The sequence below is a fragment of the Siniperca chuatsi genome, linkage group LG6 (assembly GCF_020085105.1).
Source record: "Siniperca chuatsi isolate FFG_IHB_CAS linkage group LG6, ASM2008510v1, whole genome shotgun sequence".
Taxonomy (NCBI): Eukaryota; Metazoa; Chordata; class Actinopteri; order Centrarchiformes; family Sinipercidae; genus Siniperca; species Siniperca chuatsi.
Window position 1 is genome coordinate 417,501 of NC_058047.1, and position 19,032 is coordinate 436,532.

General features: G+C 45.2%; 2 protein-coding genes across 2 annotated transcripts in view; both read left to right on the forward strand.

Moving 5' to 3' along the window:
* The window catches only part of cdc14ab (cell division cycle 14Ab), a 35,604-nt gene extending 34,714 nt beyond the window's left edge, over nucleotides 1-890 (forward strand). The window contains 1 exon segment of the mRNA XM_044199682.1: nucleotides 1-890. This exon segment is cut by the window's left edge and continues 908 nt beyond it. The gene's annotated coding sequence lies outside the window, so the exon portion shown is untranslated.
* Nucleotides 891-2,551: 1,661 nt separating this feature from the next.
* On the forward strand, nucleotides 2,552-18,346 carry vcam1b (vascular cell adhesion molecule 1b). The gene is made up of 10 exons (XM_044199680.1): nucleotides 2,552-2,729; nucleotides 3,791-4,093; nucleotides 5,077-5,382; nucleotides 6,176-6,436; nucleotides 7,319-7,588; nucleotides 8,173-8,451; nucleotides 12,959-13,261; nucleotides 14,066-14,335; nucleotides 15,961-16,221; nucleotides 16,383-18,346. Exons 1-10 carry the CDS (start codon nucleotides 2,684-2,686, stop codon nucleotides 16,541-16,543), a joined length of 2,460 nt encoding a protein of 819 aa, XP_044055615.1. The 5' UTR covers nucleotides 2,552-2,683; the 3' UTR covers nucleotides 16,544-18,346.
* Nucleotides 18,347-19,032: the final 686 nt, after the last annotated feature.

Here is a 19,032-nt window from a genome sequence, read left to right on the forward strand (position 1 = left end):
AACAGGAAATGTAGGAAAAGACAAAATGGCTGTTTGTCCTTTAATGAGCAAATCAGCAAACAAGGAACAGATGGACATTTGTTAAAAACCACTTCTCTTGTTTTCAGACGAGAAGAACGAGATAAAATGGCGTGAATTAATCCTCCTTTGATGTGGTTCGACGCCCCTAAATTAACCAGTTAGGTCGAATTTGAAAAGACTTTCCCCTTAATTTCCACATCAGTTAGAATCTAAACTAAAGAGGCTCAAACAGGAAGTGTTGAACTGCTCCTTTAAGCGTGTTTTTGATCATGTGACGCCTGCTGCTTTACAAATATTTAAATTCTTGTTTGTGTCTTTAAAGTCTGTCGTGTCAGCTGATTGGCTGCTGGAGATCAGCTGACCTTCACTTTCATGTCACATACCTTTCATACGTGTGTCACCTGTCACCTGCGTGTCACATGACTCCTGAGTTTTTCACATTAAAAGCTCCAGGGACCAACACAGAAAAATTCAATGTTTGAAAAAAACCCACCTGTTTAGCGAGCGCTATTATCGGCCTACAACTTCCTGTGACTGAGTCAGTTTACCTGTGAGTCCACAGGTGAAACACATTGTCAGTTATTAATATGTTTAATGATATTAATATAGTAAGTAAATCAAAAGGCTCCTCTGAAGTCACTGAAGTGCCTTCGACGTGTTAAAACTCCGTTTGAGGAGTTTCAGTCGACATGTAAACGCAGCAGCAGAGGGCTTTTATTTTGAATGTTTAAATGAAGAACTTCCTGTTTTTAATGTCACATTCAAGTATTTTATGAAGAGAAAAGTTAGAAAATAACTTGTAGAGTTTTTCTTTAAACTGACAGCAGAGTTTCTATCTGAGCAATAACAAAATAAAAGACTGAATCTTGTGACGCGGCTCCTTCACGTCTTCTGTCTGCGGGACGCGGCGGCGGCGCTGTCCTCCGCTGTCCCGCTTCTTCTTCTTCACTGCATTCAGCCGACAGCTGGAGTCACTTAACTAATGAGGATTTTACATAAACACACATTAGAGTTTATAACGTGATGCGTGTAAAAGATTAAACACCGGCAGAATCTGAAACGACAGCTGAGACAATGATCGATTGATTGATTAGTTGAGTCGTTGATCATCAGAAAGTTAATCTGCAGCTCTGAGAACTGGTTCATCGTTTGAGTCGATTTTCATGCAGAAATGTTGAAACATTTTCTGGATTCGGCTTCTCGAACGTGACGATTTGCTGCTGTAAACTGTTGAACTCTGAGGATCTGCGACGGCGTTTCTCACCGTTTTCACCAGTTTTCCAAACCGATCGATCGATCGACGGATCGACGGAGAAAAGAATGGGCAGATGGATCCAGAATGAAAAGCATCATCAGCTGCAGTCCGATACAAACCGGTTCAACATGAGCTCCAGCTCCACCAGCTGCAGCAGCAACATCCTGCTTTACATTAATGCACGAGGAATAATAACCTGATGATAGAATATATAACAGCACAGCAGCCACAGGGACGCTGCACTGCTTTAATGCTTTAAGGGCTTTTTCCTGATCACACTCTCACACTTTCACTGCAGCAGAGAGTGTGTGTTAGTACTTTCACTGCAGTAACGGGTCTGACTACTTCCTGCAACACTGTTTACAGTAAAGTGAAGAACTGAAGGAAAACTGCAGTTTGTCTTCTGTTCTGTAGATCAACTCTTTGTCTCGTCCTGCCTGATGGACAGTTAGTGTCTGGGACAGGTGTCTTCAGCAGGTGCGTCGGCTACAAAGCAGCAGCAGGAACAAAGGGAAGCAGCTCGGAGTGAAAAGAGGAGAAGGAAACTGAAACCCACAAAATACACAGCTAGATCCGAGCGACAGGTTTAATAACGCAGGCGAGTCGAGGGAGCGCTCGGCTCTAAACGGCCTTTAAATCAGGCGCTTCAGGCGTGTTGGACAGGTGCTGAGGAAAACTGGAATATTGAGTCTGAAAGACCCGAACGAGGAGATTAAGTTCTGAAGTAAAGCCAGGTGGTCCAGCTGCCTCTGGTTCAGTCGCAGACGTGTTTAAAGTCAGAGGTCAAAGGTCAGAAATGAACCACCTGAACTCTTCTCTCTGTCACACACACACACACACACCTGTCGGAGTTTAATCAGTGATCGTGGTCACGTGACTCGGCAGCACGTCGTCATCAGGCGGATCAATACGAGGTCATCGGAGTCCCTCAGTCTGTTATCGCACTCTGCAAACGCCGCCGCTCCTCTGAAACCAAACTTCTGGAGTTTGTTGAAGTTTGCCGCTTCGGTCCAGACATTTAGTTTCACTCTGAACTTTATTTTTGTTTTCTGACTTTAGAAACTTTATTATTAATGTTACAGACTGAACGATTCTTCAGTTAACTGAGCAAAAATGATAAATTTAATAAATAATGGAAAACACATTCTTGACCTGCAGAGAGAGAAATAATGCAAGAGAAATGTTTCCTGGCGTCCTGCAGAGGGCGCTGTGGCCTGTAGACTCAGGTAAACACAGCCAGAGGGAGGGGGGGGAGGGAGAGACAAAGGGCTGACAGCAGCAGAGGAGGCGTTTGTTTCTGATCTTCGGGGATTTACAGACCGACTGTTGGACCTGAAACATCGACACAAAGGAGACGCTGCTCTTCATCCTCATTCATCCGTCTGTTTAAATCCTCGGAGGAGTGAGATGTCGCTGCTGTCTGTCTGCAGGATCTTTGTTCAGCTGCTCTCAGGTCAGATTTCTATTTTTTAAAATGTTTTTTAAATTATGTTTTATGATTTTTACTGTCTGTTATTATGATGTGTGTGTGTCTGTGTGTGTGTTAGTGTGTGTGTGTGTGTGTGTGTCTGTGTGTGTTAGTGTGTGTGTCTGTTATTGTGTGTGTTAGTGTGTGTGTCTGTTATTGTGTGTGTGTGTGTGTGTGTGTGTGTGTGTGTGTGTGAGATTATAAAATAATAAAGACGTGATTAAAGGAGGAAAATTAACTTCCACTTTTCATCTTCATTAAAATAACACGAGAGACTTTATGTTTTTACATTAGGAGGATTTTTTTTATTGATTATAAATCTGTCAAATATCAGTTTAATGTTGGAAACCTGCGGTGACCCAGAGGTCGATGCCTGTCAGCTGGTAGTGATTGATTTTGATTGATTGATTGGTTTTCTCAGTGTCTGTGAGTCTAACTCGTTTGTCAGACTTATTGTCATTTATCTCGTTATGTGTTTATGTGATCGAATATCCAGTTATAATTCATGTGATTGTCACTATTGATCAGCTGATTCAAATTTAAACTTAGGTATCCAAATAAAACCAAACAGCTGAATTAGAACGATCTAAGAGGATCTTTGTGCACAAAGAACGACTGAAACGACTGATCACTTATCAAACCAGCTGCAGATTGTTTTTCTGTTGATCAACTGATCAGTTCATCAACTGATTGTTTCAGCCAGATTTCATCAGCACACATCGGCTGGACCCTTTTGTACGTATTGATCGTGTAGAATCAGACTGATAACAGACGATAATGCAGCTGGTAGCAGATAGAAGGATATATATTCTTATAAGACGTATTTATATTATTACAGCTGTGTTTTACTGTGTTGCTACATCGTTATTTACTGTTTATTTACAGTTTATTAACTGTTTATTAACTGTTTATTTACTGTTTATTTACTGTTTATTAACTGTTTATTAACTGTTTATTTACTGATGAGGAATAAACGGGGGGGTTGAAGCTGAGTGAGCGCCCCCATGTCTCAGAAAAACCGGTGTTGTTGTTGTTTACCTTCACAGCTGTGCTGCTGATGTCATCGTGGTGCGTTCAGGGTCTGCGTGTGGATGTGTTTCCCAGAAGGCCTCTGTGTAGGCTCGGGGAGCGCCAGCAGCTGGTGTGTCGGGTTCATGACTGTCCCGATATGCCCAGCGTCTCCTGGACCCGGTTGGGGGACCAACCTCTGACCGCCTCCGTCAGCACCAACAGGACTGCGTCTGTGGTGACCTTTGACCCCGTGATGATGGAGCACGAAGGAGCTCTGCTGTGTAAAGTCATCTGCGGAGGAGAACTCAAGCAGATCAGAACCTCGGTGCGGGTTTACTGTGAGTTTATACTGAAACACTTCACCACATTTATCCGATAACTTCAGTCAGCAGTCCGCCTACTTCATCCCCTTCCTGTCCAGTGGAAACCTCGTATCTCCAGGTGTTTGTGATGAAGAGTTTCCTTCATGTGCTGCGGAAACTCTCCTCCTCCTGAAGCTGAATAAACTCTTTAACCCCCCCTCGGATCAGCTGGAAAACGCATCGTCACAGAGCTAGAACAGTATAAATCCCTTTGAAGCTGATTCTTACCTTTGTGTCGCTACACGTATATCAGTTTGTACTGAAATGCTTCTCCTTTAGTGCAAAAAGTGAATTGATTAATTAAAAGCTGTTGTAATCTAAAGCTGCGTTTCCCCTCGGGGATCAATAAAGTATTTCTGATTCTAAAGAGTTGGATTTTCTACCGTTTTAAAATGACTTCTTGAGGCGTTCGGTAGCCGAGTGGTTTAGATGGACACCGTGTAACTGTAACGCCTCCAGTTTGATTCTGATTAAGAGGATAAAGATCCAGGTGGTGAGCCCCAGGTGGTGAGCCCCAGGTGGTGAGCCCCAGGTGGTGAACCTCAGGTGGTGAACCTCAGGTGGTGAGCCTCAGGTGGTGAGCCCCAGGTGGTGAGCCCCAGGTGGTGAGCCCCAGGTGGTGAACCTCAGGTGGTGAACCTCAGGTGGTGAGCCTCAGGTGGTGAGCCCCAGGTGGTGAGCCTCAGGTGGTGAGCCCCAGGTGGTGAGCCCCAGGTGGTGAGCCTCAGGTTATATGTCCACACCTCGTGTGCTGTGAGGCGTTTGACTGCAGCAGTTTTACACCCTGAGAGAAACATGAAGCTGCTGAGTCGTGATTCATTTTAACACCTGGTTTGTTAAGTGAGTCATCAGCTAAACACTCTCTGATTGGTCCGTTTGTTCCTGGTCTCTTCACTTTTAAAGTCCATGTCTGTCTTCTGTGGACCACTTACTGTCCTCTGTGTCTCTGCTGGGTCCAGCCTTCCCGTCAGGTCCTGTGATCAGAGGTCAGGACCACCTGAGGCTGGGGGCGGAGTCAGCCCTGACCTGCCAGGTATCTGAACTTTACCCTGCCGAGCTGCTGACCCTCACCTGGCTCAGAGGAGACACCGTCCTGCAGAGCATTGTGGGAGATCCTGGATCCAGCTCGGTCTGGTCTGAATACAGATTCACCCCTCTGAACCAGGACTTAGGAGGCAACATCAGCTGCAGGGCCACGTTGGACCTGCAGGACCTGCCTGCTGAGGACAAGATCAGAGAGACCACCGTCCCCCTAAACCTGCTCTGTGAGTCCGAGTCCTCCAGTCTGATCCTGAGCGGCTGCTGGATCGGGCAACATGAGAGGAAAGATTTCCTTGTGTGTCTGACTTCAGTTCAGACCACGAGAGTCCGGACTCAAGTTCAGGTCTGATGGTCTTTGTTCAGACTCAAGTTCAGGTCTTTGAGTCTCAGGTCTGAACTAAAGTCCGACACAGGAGGAAATCTTTCTTCTCATTTAATCCTGATCTTCTAAACATTTACACAGATTTCAGTCATTTTGTAAATTTGAAGCAGGTAGGTTTGGTTTTAGTAGTTGAGGGGACACAATCAGGTCTGGGTTAAGGGGGTCAGTGTCAAAAACTGTTTGAAGTCTTATCAGGTTGTGTTCAGTCAGTCACATATTTCTAAGAAAGAAAAGTTCAGGAAACTTGAATTCGTGAGGTTTATGTTTTGACCACCAGTTTGAATTATTTATCTTATGTTTATGTTATTTATGAATTTCCTTACAAAGAAAAGTCCTGCAGGACGAGTCACTGCCCTGTATAACACCGGTACAACTGAAACCCATTCCTGCGGGACTTGAGTTTCATGTCCATCTAAACCCGGAACAGTTCATGAAGTGGACTGGCACTCCTGCGGCCTGAGATAGATAGATACTTATTTTACTGATCTATTATTTAAGTTATGAAATTAATTTGTATTAAACGTGTCTGAATGGATATTCAGCTGCTTGTTACACCATTTTATTCCTGACTGTAATGTGAGCGGACGAGGATCCGCCTCCTCCGTCTGACGGATCTGAACCCTCCTCCTCTTCAGATGCTCCTGTTGTCACGGCGATATCAGACTCTGTGTTGGTGATGGCCGGCTCTCCGCTCACGCTCACCTGTTCTGCGGAGGGAAACCCCGAGCCAGTCGTCACCTGGAGCTTCAGGACGGCAGGCGGTCGGTCTGTGCCGCGGGGTCGAGGCCGTCAGCTGGTCTTTGCGGCGGTGAGTCTGTCTGAAGCCGGATGGTACGAGTGTGACGCCCGAAACGCCGAAGGAAACCAAACCGCTGCCGTGGAGATCACCGTTCATGGTGAGAGTGAAGCTCCTGTTTCATTAACTATCTCTGTAGGCACTGCCAGGGTGCCGCTGAGCAAGGCACTGAACCACAGACGGGTCTCCTTAGTGTCTCCTTATTGTGTCTTTGTTGTCTCCTTATTGTCTCCTTGTTGTCTCCTTATTGGCTCCCTGTTGTCTCCTTAGTGTCTCTTTGTTGTCTCCTTAGTGTCTCTTTGTTGTCTCCTTATTGGCTCCTTGTTGTCTCCTTATTGGCTCCCTGTTGTCTCCTTAGTGTCTCTTTGTTGTCTCCTTATTGGCTCCTTGTTGTCTCCTTATTGGCTCCCTGTTGTCTCCTTAGTGTCTCTTTGTTGTCTCCTTATTGTCTCTTTGTTGTCTCCTTATTGGCTCCTTGTTGTCTCCTTATTGTCTCCTTGTCTCCTTAGTGTCTCTTTGTTGTCTCCTTAGTGTCTCCTTATTGTCTCCTTGTCTCCTTAGTGTCTCTTTGTTGTCTCCTTAGTGTCTCCTTAGTGTCTCTTTGTTGTCTCCTTAGTGTCTCCTTAGTGTCTCCTTATTGTCTCCTTGTTGTCTCCTTATTGGCTCCTTGTTGTCTCCTTAGTGTCTCTTTGTTGTCTCCTTAGTGTCTCTTTGTTGTCTCCTTAGTGTCTCCTTAGTGTCTCTTTGCTGTCTCCTTAGTGTCTCTTTGCTGTCTCCTTAGTGTCTCCTTGGTGTCTCCTTAGTGTCTCTTTGTTGTCTCCTTATTGTCTCTTTGTTGTCTCCTTATTGGCTCCTTGTTGTCTCCTTAGTGTCTCTTTGCTGTCTCCTTAGTGTCTCTTTGTTGTCTCCTTAGTGTCTCCTTGGTGTCTCCTCCCTGTTTACCTGTCACTAGCTCTGACACACCTGTCTGCACCTCCCACAGCTCCGCCCACCAACACCTCCCTCTCGGTGAGTCCAGGTGAGCAGGTGGTGGAGGGTCAGCAGGTGACGTTTACCTGCCACTCAGACGGAGCTCCGCCCACCACGCTGGTGCTGAGGAGGGAGGGGGCGGAGCTTAATAGGACTGACCCCGCCTCCTCTCCGCTCTCCTTCAGCCTCTCCTCCGTCCTGCTGGAAGACTCCGCCCACTACCAGTGTGAAGCCTCCAACCAGTACGGATCCCAACTGGTCACCAGCTCCATCACTGTCGGAGGTGCTGGTTTTACTTTCTCCTTTCTGTAGCTAGTTTTACAGTTTCGTCTTTGTTCGGGACAGAAATACTTTTAGTTTCATTTTGATTTTGCTTTGGATCTTTTTTCAGCTTTTTTCAACATGAACGAGTCACTTTTGTTTAGTTTCACTTCTGTTTTTATTAGCCGCTTCCTGAGCGTTTGTAATGTGAGAGTAAAGACTCTTGAGCATTAAGTTGGATCATACTTCTCACCTTGCTAATGTTAAAATGCTAATGTATAAATGCTAATGTTAGCTACAAGCGTCCTTATAAAGTTCTGCCTGCTCAGTTACACCTGAGCGTTTCACTCTTTGTGTCTTTCTTGGATTTGTATTTCAGATTTTTTACACGTAAGATTCTGTTGGCGTCTCGTTCTGAGACAAAAAGACGTAAAAGACTAATAACTGAGACGCTCGATAGATCCGGGTCCTGGACATGAAGCCTCTCGGCTGGTTACAGTGTGTGTTGCCGTTAGCAACTGAGAGGAAACTGGTTTGGATGTAAAATCATGACGAATAATGATCAGAATAATCCGGATTAATATTTCGGTATTGATGTTCTTTCAGTTCACCCTCTGCGGGTGGAGGTGAGTCCTCCGGTCTCAGCAGCAGAGCGGGGTTCAGGTCTGGTCCTGACCTGCAGAGCCACCGGATGTCTCCACCCTCCCACCTTCACCTGGAGGAGGACAGACCAGGACCGGACCGTCCTCCAGAGGACGCAGCAGCAGGACGGACTGTCCCTGCTCCACCTGCAGGACCTGGACCTCCAGGATCAGGGAGGATACAGCTGCGAGGCCGAGTGTGACTCCGTCATCAGGACCGGAAACACCCAGGTCCACGTCCTCTGTGAGTCCGAGACACCTGGGATCAGGTCTTTATTACATCATTAATAACCTCAGAGAGGATCAGCCAAGTACAGCAAACCATTTGTGCCTACATCAGGTTACCGAAGGAGAGACAGATGTGCACTTTTCTTATCAGGTCTGGGGTTTTGGACTTTGTGTAAACCGTATACTTTAGTTTTAGTTTTAGTTGTGGGTCTTCTGTTTGTGTATTTTGGATATTTAGGGTGTATTTTGCGAGCAGGTTGGAGCGGGTGGAGAAAAGTGTCAGGTGTGTTGTGTGATAAAAGAGTCTCAGCAAGAATGAAAGGAAAGGTGTTGGAGACGGCGGTGAGACCTGCGATGTTGTACAGCTTAGAGACAGCGGCGCTGAAGAAAAGACAAGAGGCAGAGCTGGAGGCAGCAGAGCTTAAGATGCTGAGGTCCTCTTTGGGAGAGACGAGGACGGACAGGATCAGGAACGAGGACATCAGAGGGACAGCTCATGTTATCAGAATCAGAAATACTTTATTGATCCCCGAAGGGAAACTCTTTGTTACAGCAGCTCGCCTTTACGTCAGTGCACACAGGAGGAAGTACTAGAAAACAATATGATACACTATAAAACAGGTCAGAAAATAAATTAAGTATCATGTCGGTATAAGTATAAGATAAACTAAGTGTCGAGTACCAAGTGGGTTTACTGGTTGATGATGAAGTACAGTAAAAAATACAATGTAACTAAATATGTAATAAGCGGAGGTGCATGTACTGTCGAGAGTAATAGAGGTTAGATGTTTCGGAGATAAAGTCAGAGAGGCCAGATCGAGGTGGTTTGGACGTGTTCAGAGGAGAGACTGTGAATATATTGGTAGAAGGAGGCTGGAGCTGCCAGGCAGGAGGTCTAGAGGAAGACCAGAGAGGAGATTTATGGATGTAGTGAGAGAGGACATGAAGCTAACTGGTGTGAGTGAAGAGGACGCAGAGGACAGGGTTAGATGGAGGCACGTGATTCGCTGTGGCGACCCCTGAAAGGGAGCAGCCGAAAGGAAAAGAAGAAGGGTGTATCTTGGATATTTACGGTGTGTTTTGGATATTTACAGTGTGTTTTGGATACTTACGGTGTATTTTGGATACTTACGGTGTGTTTTGGATACTTACGGTGTATTTTGGATACTTACGGTGTGTTTTGGATACTTACGGTGTATTTTGGATACTTACGGTGTGTTTTGGATACTTACGGTGTATCTTGGATATTTACGGTGTGTTTTGGATATTTACGGTGTGTTTTGGATACTTACGGTGTATTTTGGATACTTACGGTGTATAATGGATACTTACGGTGTATAATGGATACTTACGGTGTATCTTGGATACTTACGGTGTGTTTTGGATATTTACGGTGTATCTTGGATATTTACGGTGTGTTTTGGATACTTACTGTGTATAATGGATACTTACGGTGTATTTTGGATACTTACGGTGTGTTTTGGATACTTACGGTGTATCTTGGATATTTACGGTGTGTTTTGGATATTTACAGTGTGTTTTGATATACTTACGTGTATTTTGGATACTTACGGTGTGTTTTGGATACTTACGTGTATCTTGGATATTTACAGTGTGTTTTGATATTTACAGTGTGTTTTGGATACTTACGTGTATTTTGGATACTTACGGTGTGTTTTGGATACTTACGGTGTATAATGGATACTTACGGTGTATAATGGATACTTACGGTGTATCTTGGATACTTACAGTGTATAATGGATACTTACGTGTGTTTTGATACTTACGTGTATCTTGGATACTTACAGTGTATCTTGGATATTTACGTGTGTTTTGGATACTTACGTGTATCTTGGATACTTACGTGTATCTTGATACTTACGTGTATCTTGGATACTTACGTGTATCTTGGATATTTACGGTGTATAATGGATACTTACGGTGTGTTTTGGATACTTACGGTGTATTTTGGATACTTACGGTGTGTTTTGGATACTTACGGTGTATCTTGGATATTTACGGTGTGTTTTGGATATTTACGGTGTGTTTTGGATACTTACGGTGTATTTTGGATACTTACGGTGTGTTTTGGATACTTACGGTGTATAATGGATACTTACGGTGTATAATGGATACTTACGGTGTATCTTGGATACTTACGGTGTGTTTTGGATACTTACGGTGTGTTTTGGATACTTACGGTGTATCTTGGATACTTACGGTGTATCTTGGATATTTACGGTGTGTTTTGGATACTTACGGTGTATAATGGATACTTACGGTGTATCTTGGATACTTACGGTGTATCTTGGATACTTACGGTGTATCTTGGATACTTACGGTGTATAATGGATACTTACGGTGTATCTTGGATACTTACGGTGTATCTTGGATACTACGTATCTTGGATACTTCACAGTGTATCTTGACTTACAGTGTATCTTGGATATTTACGGTGTATCTTGATATTTACAGTGTGTTTTGGATACTTACGGTGTGTTTTGGATACTTATCTTGATACTTACAGTGTATTTTGGATACTTACGGTGTGTTTTGGATACTTACGGTGTGTTTTGGATATTTACGGTGTATAATGGATACTTACGGTGTGTTTTGGATACTTACGGTGTGTTTTGGATACTTACGGTGTGTTTTGGATATTTACGGTGTATAATGGATACTTACGGTGTGTTTTGGATATTTACGGTGTATAATGGATACTTACGGTGTATCTTGGATACTTACGGTGTATAATGGATACTTACGGTGTATCTTGGATACTTACGGTGTGTTTTGGATACTTACGGTGTATCTTGGATACTTACGGTGTATAATGGATACTTACGGTGTGTTTTGGATACTTACGGTGTATAATGGATACTTACGGTGTGTTTTGGATACTTACGGTGTATCTTGGATATTTACGGTGTATAATGGATACTTACGGTGTATAATGGATACTTACGGTGTATAATGGATACTTACGGTGTATCTTGGATACTTACGGTGTATAATGGATACTTACGGTGTGTTTTGGATATTTACGGTGTGTTTTGGATACTTACGGTGTAACTTGGATACTTACGGTGTGTTTTGGATATTTACGGTGTATTTTGGATATTGCTAGAATTGCTCCAGCGGCTGTCGTCTGATAAAAAGCCAAATCGCCGTCAGACGACAGCCGCTGGGTCCCAGATCGCATCTCGGCCAACGCGTTCCGCCTCTTGTGCTCTCCACACCGACTGTTTACCTGCACGCAACCAAAGGCCGCTCAGACGTGATTGGTCGATACTACTCGGACTACAAACGGAAACCAGAGCGCTTCGATACCAAAATCGCGTGTGTGTGTGTGTGACCACATGACTTCCTCGTTGACCTCGACAACATGTGTGACAACACAAGTGAAGAAAACATCAGAATAATCAAACTAAGTGAAACGTCGTCGTCTTATTTTCGGACGGTTCGTCAGTTTTATTTCCGTGGAAACTTCTGTCGTCGAGTTCGACTGTAACGAGAATCCTTTCGTCGGCACGGCGAGCGCATTCGTCGAGTCCAGCTGTTTTTAGTGATTCGTTCATTAACAATTAACTTTCCCCTGAATTTACAAATGAATTCAGAATAAATCTCCTAACTCTAAATTTAAGGTGGGATGAAGGAATTAAGACGGTCCTCCTTTATAATTAAGGGGTTTGATTTAAATTAAGGTAGAAAGTTCAGGGTTTTATGTTTTCAGCCTTTTCTGCTGACTTCCTGAAGTTGAACAGAAAAGAACAAACTGCTCGGAGTCCAGATACGATGCGTTTTATCTGCAGACCTCATGACTCTGGTTTGAATCAGTCTGCGAGGCGTTCAGAGGAAAAACTATCCGGACCTGAATCATCAGGATTAAATCTGATATTGAGACATTCCTGCAGCTCTCAGCGGGGGAGTCCTGGACTTCAGTCGGAGCTGCTGTGTTTGGACAGATTTATTTCCGTTGAGCAAAGCAGAGAGGTCAAAGGTCAGAGTTTCACTCGGTTATTTTGGTGTTGTTCCAGAGCGCAGGAACACTTCCCCACACAGATCTGTCTTTAATCTGAAGTGAGGAGGACAGACTCCAACGCTCTGACTGACAGGAAGTGACACAACAGGGGTAAAAGAAGCCAAACATCCCCCCCCTCCCTCCTTCCTCCCCCGCAGCTCAGAGACAGAAACAAGCAGAGTTTAATATTAACATTCAGCTCATTTCATCTGACAGCTGCCAGAATTTTATCACATAACTGCAGACGGACACGATGGTCTTTAATAAGTGGACGCTGCTCAGTGAAGGTCGACTGTGTGACGGAGAAGTTAAGGACTTCCTGTTGGCTCTAACTTTCTCTGTGGTCGATCAGTTTAAATGTCGACATCAGCGCCGGTCCAACAGAACCAGCTGAAACAGTCCCATCGAGAGACTGGCGGAAGCTGATCCGCTGGTCCGTCAGCTGGTAGACCTGATCCCAGTATCTGTGTGTGAACGTCTGCTTTGTTCTTCTTCTCTCCAGCGTTTCCGTCTGATCCGGTTCTGGAGGATCCTGGTCCTGTCCTGCTTGGCCAGGAGGCGGTCCTTCGCTGTGATGTCAGAAACGTCTTCTCAACCAATCAGATGAGGATCCAGTGGCTGTCGGGGAACACGACGCTGATGTCGGAGTCGTTCAGGTTCTCCGGTTCCTTACAGAACGTCTCGTCTGTTCTTCAGCACCGGGTCGAGGAGGATCAGCGGGATCTGACCTGCAGAGCCGAGCTGCTGACGGAAGACGGAGACGTGTGGAGGTCCAGGAGGACCGGCGTCCCCCTGCAGGTCCACTGTGAGTGTCTGAGCAAATAAAAGCCTTTTCATTAAAGACTTCAGGCTTTTATTGTGAAGCAGCTGCTGGAAGCGTTGTAGACTTTACTTCAGCAGGAGGATAAAACAATAAACCCTTAAAACACCTCCAGCAGTCTATTGTTCAAGTGTTCTGGGGTCCGGTTTTCAGTTTACATTTAAAGCCTGTAGACCAGTTCAGTCTCTTGTAGACCAGTCCAGATAGTGGCTCCAGAGTACTGCAGGCTGCTCTTGATGTTCAGCATAAAAATCTTACTTGGGAAACTAAGCTTGACCAGTTACACGGTGATGGCGGTTGATGCCTGATCAAGCCGGTGGTTCAGCCCCTGAAGTTTGACCTGAGCGGATATAAAGCCGGGTCAGGCTGCAGAGTATCTGCTGTTTGATTGGCTGAGAGGAGTTAAAGACAGTTTAAAGGTACGTTAGGTCACTCAGAGTCAGAGATGATGTCACCTGCAGACTGATGAGGGCACAGTCTGATACTGCAGGACCTCATGAGGTCAAAACTTCATTGAACATAAAAACTGAGCTCCCCCAGGTTTGAACCCTGACGACAAAGAAGGACTCGGTGTGTTCACGCGGACACTCTGACATCACACCCACCTCACTCTGTGATTGGTCAGCTGTGTGGAGGTGAAGTGGGCGGGGTTTGAACTTCTCTCTCAGCTCTTTTTTCATTCTTCACGCAACTATTTCTGTCATGTGACCAGCGGAGGTCGACACGGAACATGTGACACGTTAAGTTATTCAGGTTTTGTTAAACTCAGTTCGCCTGTTTGTGTTTCAGATCCTCCGAGGAGAACCTCCCTCTCGGTGAGTCCAGGTGAGCAGGTGGTGGAGGGTCAGCAGGTGACGTTTACCTGCCACTCAGACGGAGCTCCGCCCACCACGCTGGTGCTGAGGAGGGAGGGGGCGGAGCTTAAGAAGACTGACCCCGCCTCCTCTTCGCTCTCCTTCAGCCTCTCCTCCGCCCTGCTGGAAGACTCCGCCCTCTACCAGTGTGAAGCCTCCAACCAGTACGGATCCCAACTGGTCACTAGCTCCATCACTGTCGGAGGTGCTGGTTTTACTTTCTCCACATGAATACTTTGTAGTGTCCGCAGCAGTAAAGTAAAATAAAACAAACTGGTGGTAAACTAAAAGACTAGTGGACCCAGGACGGAGCCGTGAGGAACTCCATATAAAATGTCTCTTCTTTGTGATGAGAAACTTTAAACGGCTTCAGTCCTCCAGCTCTTCTTCTTCTTCTGCTTCTTGTTCTGTGTTTTCCTCCGCTCTGCCGGCTGTTATCTGACAGGTCGACCTCTCACTGCTTCACATGATGCTGAGTGCTTCTCTGGACAGAAATAAACTCTGACTGCACTGCCGAGTAATGTGTCACTTACAGGCTGATTTAGACCAGACGGAGCTCCACTCGTTCTCAGTCTGATGTTAATTTAATGCTGCGATAATCAATCAATCAAATATTCAGGTGTGCTAACAGCATCCACACCTGAGGGAGGAGACATAAAGCATGACGCTGCCATTGTTTTTAAAATGGGTCATGTAGCCTAAAAAAGGATTAGTATTTCAGTTTATCTGAAAAATGTGGAAATGCATGTTTGGTTTTTTTCATGGCGGCAGAATGTTCCTTAAAATAAGACAGGAAGTGACATGATGCAAAAGTTTATTAAAAGACGAAGTAAACCAGTCACACGGCAGAGCAGTATCAGGTGACGATGTGTTGGCTAAAGACTTGACTCGAGGTCAACGGGTTCAGCTCAGCAGCTCGGAAAGATGACTGTTATTTTGAAGTATTTCACATTTTAACACGACAGTTTGTTTTTGTTCAGTTCACAGCTGCCTTTTGTTTTTCTCTCCTATAAATACATAAAAAACCAAGTTCATTGTTAACGTCAGAGTTTCTCCTCCGACCACAGCAGCGTTACTGATGACAATGAAACAGGATCAAATACACCACAATAAAAAGTGAATAAAACAGATAAAACATGTTACAACTGCAAAATACTAAAAGCTTCATAAAAAGCTTTTTAAAAAGCAGTTTGCAGGTTTTGAGAGGTCACTGCACCACTTCCTGGTGTGAGCAGACCTTCAGTTGCTCCATCTCATAAAGTTCCAAACACTTGAATCCATTTTTTAATCCAGATGTTGTTTGAGGGATCAGGTTTGCAGGATTTGTATTGTAGGTCTTGGTTCCCTTAAAGCCTTCCAGAGTTACACTTTACTGCAGGTTTACTGCGTGAATACGGTGATAAAACACGTAACGGCAGTAAACGCATCCTCCCAGCTGTCACTTAACTTCAGGAATGACCAGAAGACGTTCGTATGGCAACACGCCGCCGTCCGAGCGGCTCGGGCTCCGCTTTGACGTTATCTGTAGTGTTATTACTTCCCATGTGAACTCCCTTTGACCAGATCTTCCTCCCCACGCACTTTATCAGTGTTCAGTTCAGGAAACACGAGTTTAACTGTGAGAACCTTTCACCAAAACAATGAATGGCACCCGTCACACGATTCATCATCATTTGCTGCTTATCTAATATTAGTTCAATCTTTCTGATGTCCTCACTGACTTTACATTCTAATCTTTAGGTGGTTTCACATCGAAATGGCCTCTGTGTTAATCATGTGACCAGTTTCTGCCTCTGCTCGAAGCTCTAACTTTAATCTGGTTTCTTCCAGCTCCTCCGAGGAACACCACAGTCCTCGTCCTGCCGTCTGCGGAGGTCCAGGAGGGACAAAATGTCACCATCTGCTGCCAGACCATCAGCTTTCCGCCGTCAGCCGTGGCCCTGAAGAAGCTGACGAATGGGACGGAGCTGTATTCCCCCAATGGCACCTTCCTATTGGTCAACGTCTCAGCCGGAGACTCTGGGCTTTACCAAGTCAATGTGACCAACGACCTCGGTTTCCAGGTCAAAGTCTTCAGCATCAGCGTCAGAGGTCAGTTAGACCGGTTTACTCTCCTGTTTGTTTTTGTTTCTGTCCCGGAGTTTAATTTTAGAATGACAATTTACCGTTTTTTATGTCTTTAAAGGTTGGAAACAGATTTCACAATCTGTGTTTTAGTTTATTCTGAAGTCTTTCTCCTTCGTTTCATGCAGAGAGAAGACCCAGCCTTCCTCCCAGTCTCAGCGTTGTCATCATCCCAGTCGTCTGTGTTGCCGCTGGGCTAGCAGCTGCTGCTCTGCTCCTCGACTACCTGAGAAGATCCAGGAAGAAAGGCTTCTATCAGCTGCCCCAGTCTGCTCCGCCTTCAGCCTGAGGCTAACACTGGGCTACCACCTCCCAACATGCGGCTACCAAGTTCTAATATGTGGCTACCATGTGGCTTTGATATCCGATTATGTGGCTACAACATCCCAACATGTGACTACCACTTCCTAATGTGTAGCTACCATGTCGTGACACATGACTTTGATATGCTAATATGTGGATACCACCTCCCAACTTGTGGCTGCTAATTTGCAACACCTGATTTCAATATTGGCCACCATATCCCAACATGTGGCCACCATATCCCAACATGTGGCCACCATATCCCAACATGTGGCCACCATATCCCAACATGTGGCTACCATATCCCAACATATGACTACTACCTGCCAGTATCCCAAAATGTGGCCACTATGCCCCAAAATGTGACTACCACCTCCTAGGCCTGTGACGATAACTATTTTGTTGGACGATATATTGTCACAGCAATAACTGCGATAAACGATATTATTGTCATTTTAAGGGCATTTTCATCTCATCCCATTTAATTAATTTGCATAAAGCGTCGGGGTTGTGTGGAGGGAGAGACGCAGAAATCTCTAGCCAAATAATCACAAGCTCACTACAGGTACATTGTATATTTGAAGTAAAAAAGTTTTTAAAAAATCTACAAAGGGACGGAGGAGATCAAACGAACTATTAACATATGAACAAGCTACAGGAGCCTGTGACCCGGAGACCCGGAGAGAGACTGAGAGAAGCTCAAACCTGCCGACACCTACTGAGACCGACGACTGCGATCACTCTGAGCAGCGTGCAGGGAAATTAATTACAGTATATGAATATATGTCTCGCCTTTTCCCTGATGGTCTGAAAAGGTGAAACTCCTCCCAGAGAGCAGACGACGAGCGGACGGAAGCAGCGCGACCAGAAATGACAGAAAGACGTGTCTCGGCGTCGTTTTGTTTCTGTTCATTCGGCTCGGGCGCTGTGGGGAAACCCTGCTGTTCATTCCGGCATCACGTCGGCTAAAATGTTGCACACACGTAAACACAACGGGCAGTATCGAGGTCGCGTTCACATATCGAAACGTAAGTCGATAACGTAATTATCGCGACAGACCTACCACCTCCCAATATGTGGCTTTCATATCCCATGACTACCACATTCAAATTTGTTTCTATAACACTCCAACACTTGGCTACCACAACCCAAAATGTGGCTACTGGATTCCAGCACATGGTTGCATCATTCCAGGACATCCCAGCATGTGACTCGTGGCTTGGCACAATGCTACCACGTGCCGACTTATTTACACAACACTCCAGTGCTTGGCTACCACGTCACCACTTGTGGCTACAGCCTTTTATAATGTAACGTATGAGCAGCAGTTAACAGCATTTAGTCTTCTGTCAGCTTGCAGCAGCTTTGCAGCTCATTCATTTTTCACTAGTTTTTAGTAGCTGTGAACTCGGACTTCCCGTTCAGCGAACCGTCCCTTTAACTGCTCGGCCTGAGAGACTAAACTGAAGCAGAAATCTTGCTCTGAATCAAAGCTTTGTCTTCAGTTTCATAACATGTAAGAAAAATTCCCACCGTGACTCTTCAGGGACTCTTTAAAGGACCAGAAGGAGGTCGGAAACTTTCAGTTTGAGCTTCACTTTCAGTTTTAGAGTCCCTCTGTTGCTTTGGCCCCGCTGCACCTTCACTTTATATGTTCTGCTACAGAACCACATTGTTTGTGTCTGTGTTGAATTATCTGCTGCGTTTCTTGCCTGATGTGAGTTGAATGTAAATATGTGTTCAGTTTCTCACTGTGTGCTTTTATTAAAGATATTTTCCTAAAAGATAAGCTTCCCCCGGAGCTTGTTGGAACATGATTTGATTTCCTGGGAATGTCCTGTGATTCAGCAGGCCGATCGGCAGCTTTCCCTTTCACTTCTGTCGGACGTCTCCCGGCTCTCGGCCGGTAACCATGGTGACACCTAAGCTGCAGTTCACACCGTCGGTCCTGAAGACTCACTTTAAAAGACAGACTGTGTTTGTTTTTCAGGGCTTTTACTCAGTGTGTTTTCGCTCAGAGAGAAATGCTGCTGAGAGTTTAATGCTTCACATCACGAAAGCTGCTGTAACAGGAAGCGCCACACATCCACAGAGTCCTGCCTGCCGCGGATTAAAGTCTGTAAAGATTCCTTAAAGCCTCCTTGAGATTTATAGTGGCGTTAACGCTGTTTGCGCTCATGACGATCAGCACGTTTCCCAAAGGCTGACCCAGGAGTCCACCGGCTGCTGCGCGTCACTCAGTAATCTGAATATTTGTAGAGAGATTTGCAGCTCTAAGGTGCGACGTGAGCTCAGGTGGTTCCCGCGTCGTTTCCATCCGTGTTCACTGCCTGTTGGAAACATGGCTGCACAGGGATCGAACACTTACTCTGGTTTATATTGTGCTCACATGATGTGTGTTTCTAAATAAAGCTGTGTTTTATAGTGCTGCAATTAACAATAACAGTTGTTTTAAGTACTGAATAATCTGCACAT

Bases quoted from the DNA above. Each gene is read 5' to 3' on its own strand.
- vcam1b (XM_044199680.1), top strand. From the start codon at position 2,684: ATGTCGCTGCTGTCTGTCTGCAGGATCTTTGTTCAGCTGCTCTCAG. The intron at 7,589-8,172 runs GTGCTGGTTTTA...ATGTTCTTTCAG, and splicing joins CAGCTCCATCACTGTCGGAG to TTCACCCTCTGCGGGTGGAG. The intron at 13,262-14,065 runs GTGAGTGTCTGA...TTTGTGTTTCAG, and splicing joins CGTCCCCCTGCAGGTCCACT to ATCCTCCGAGGAGAACCTCC.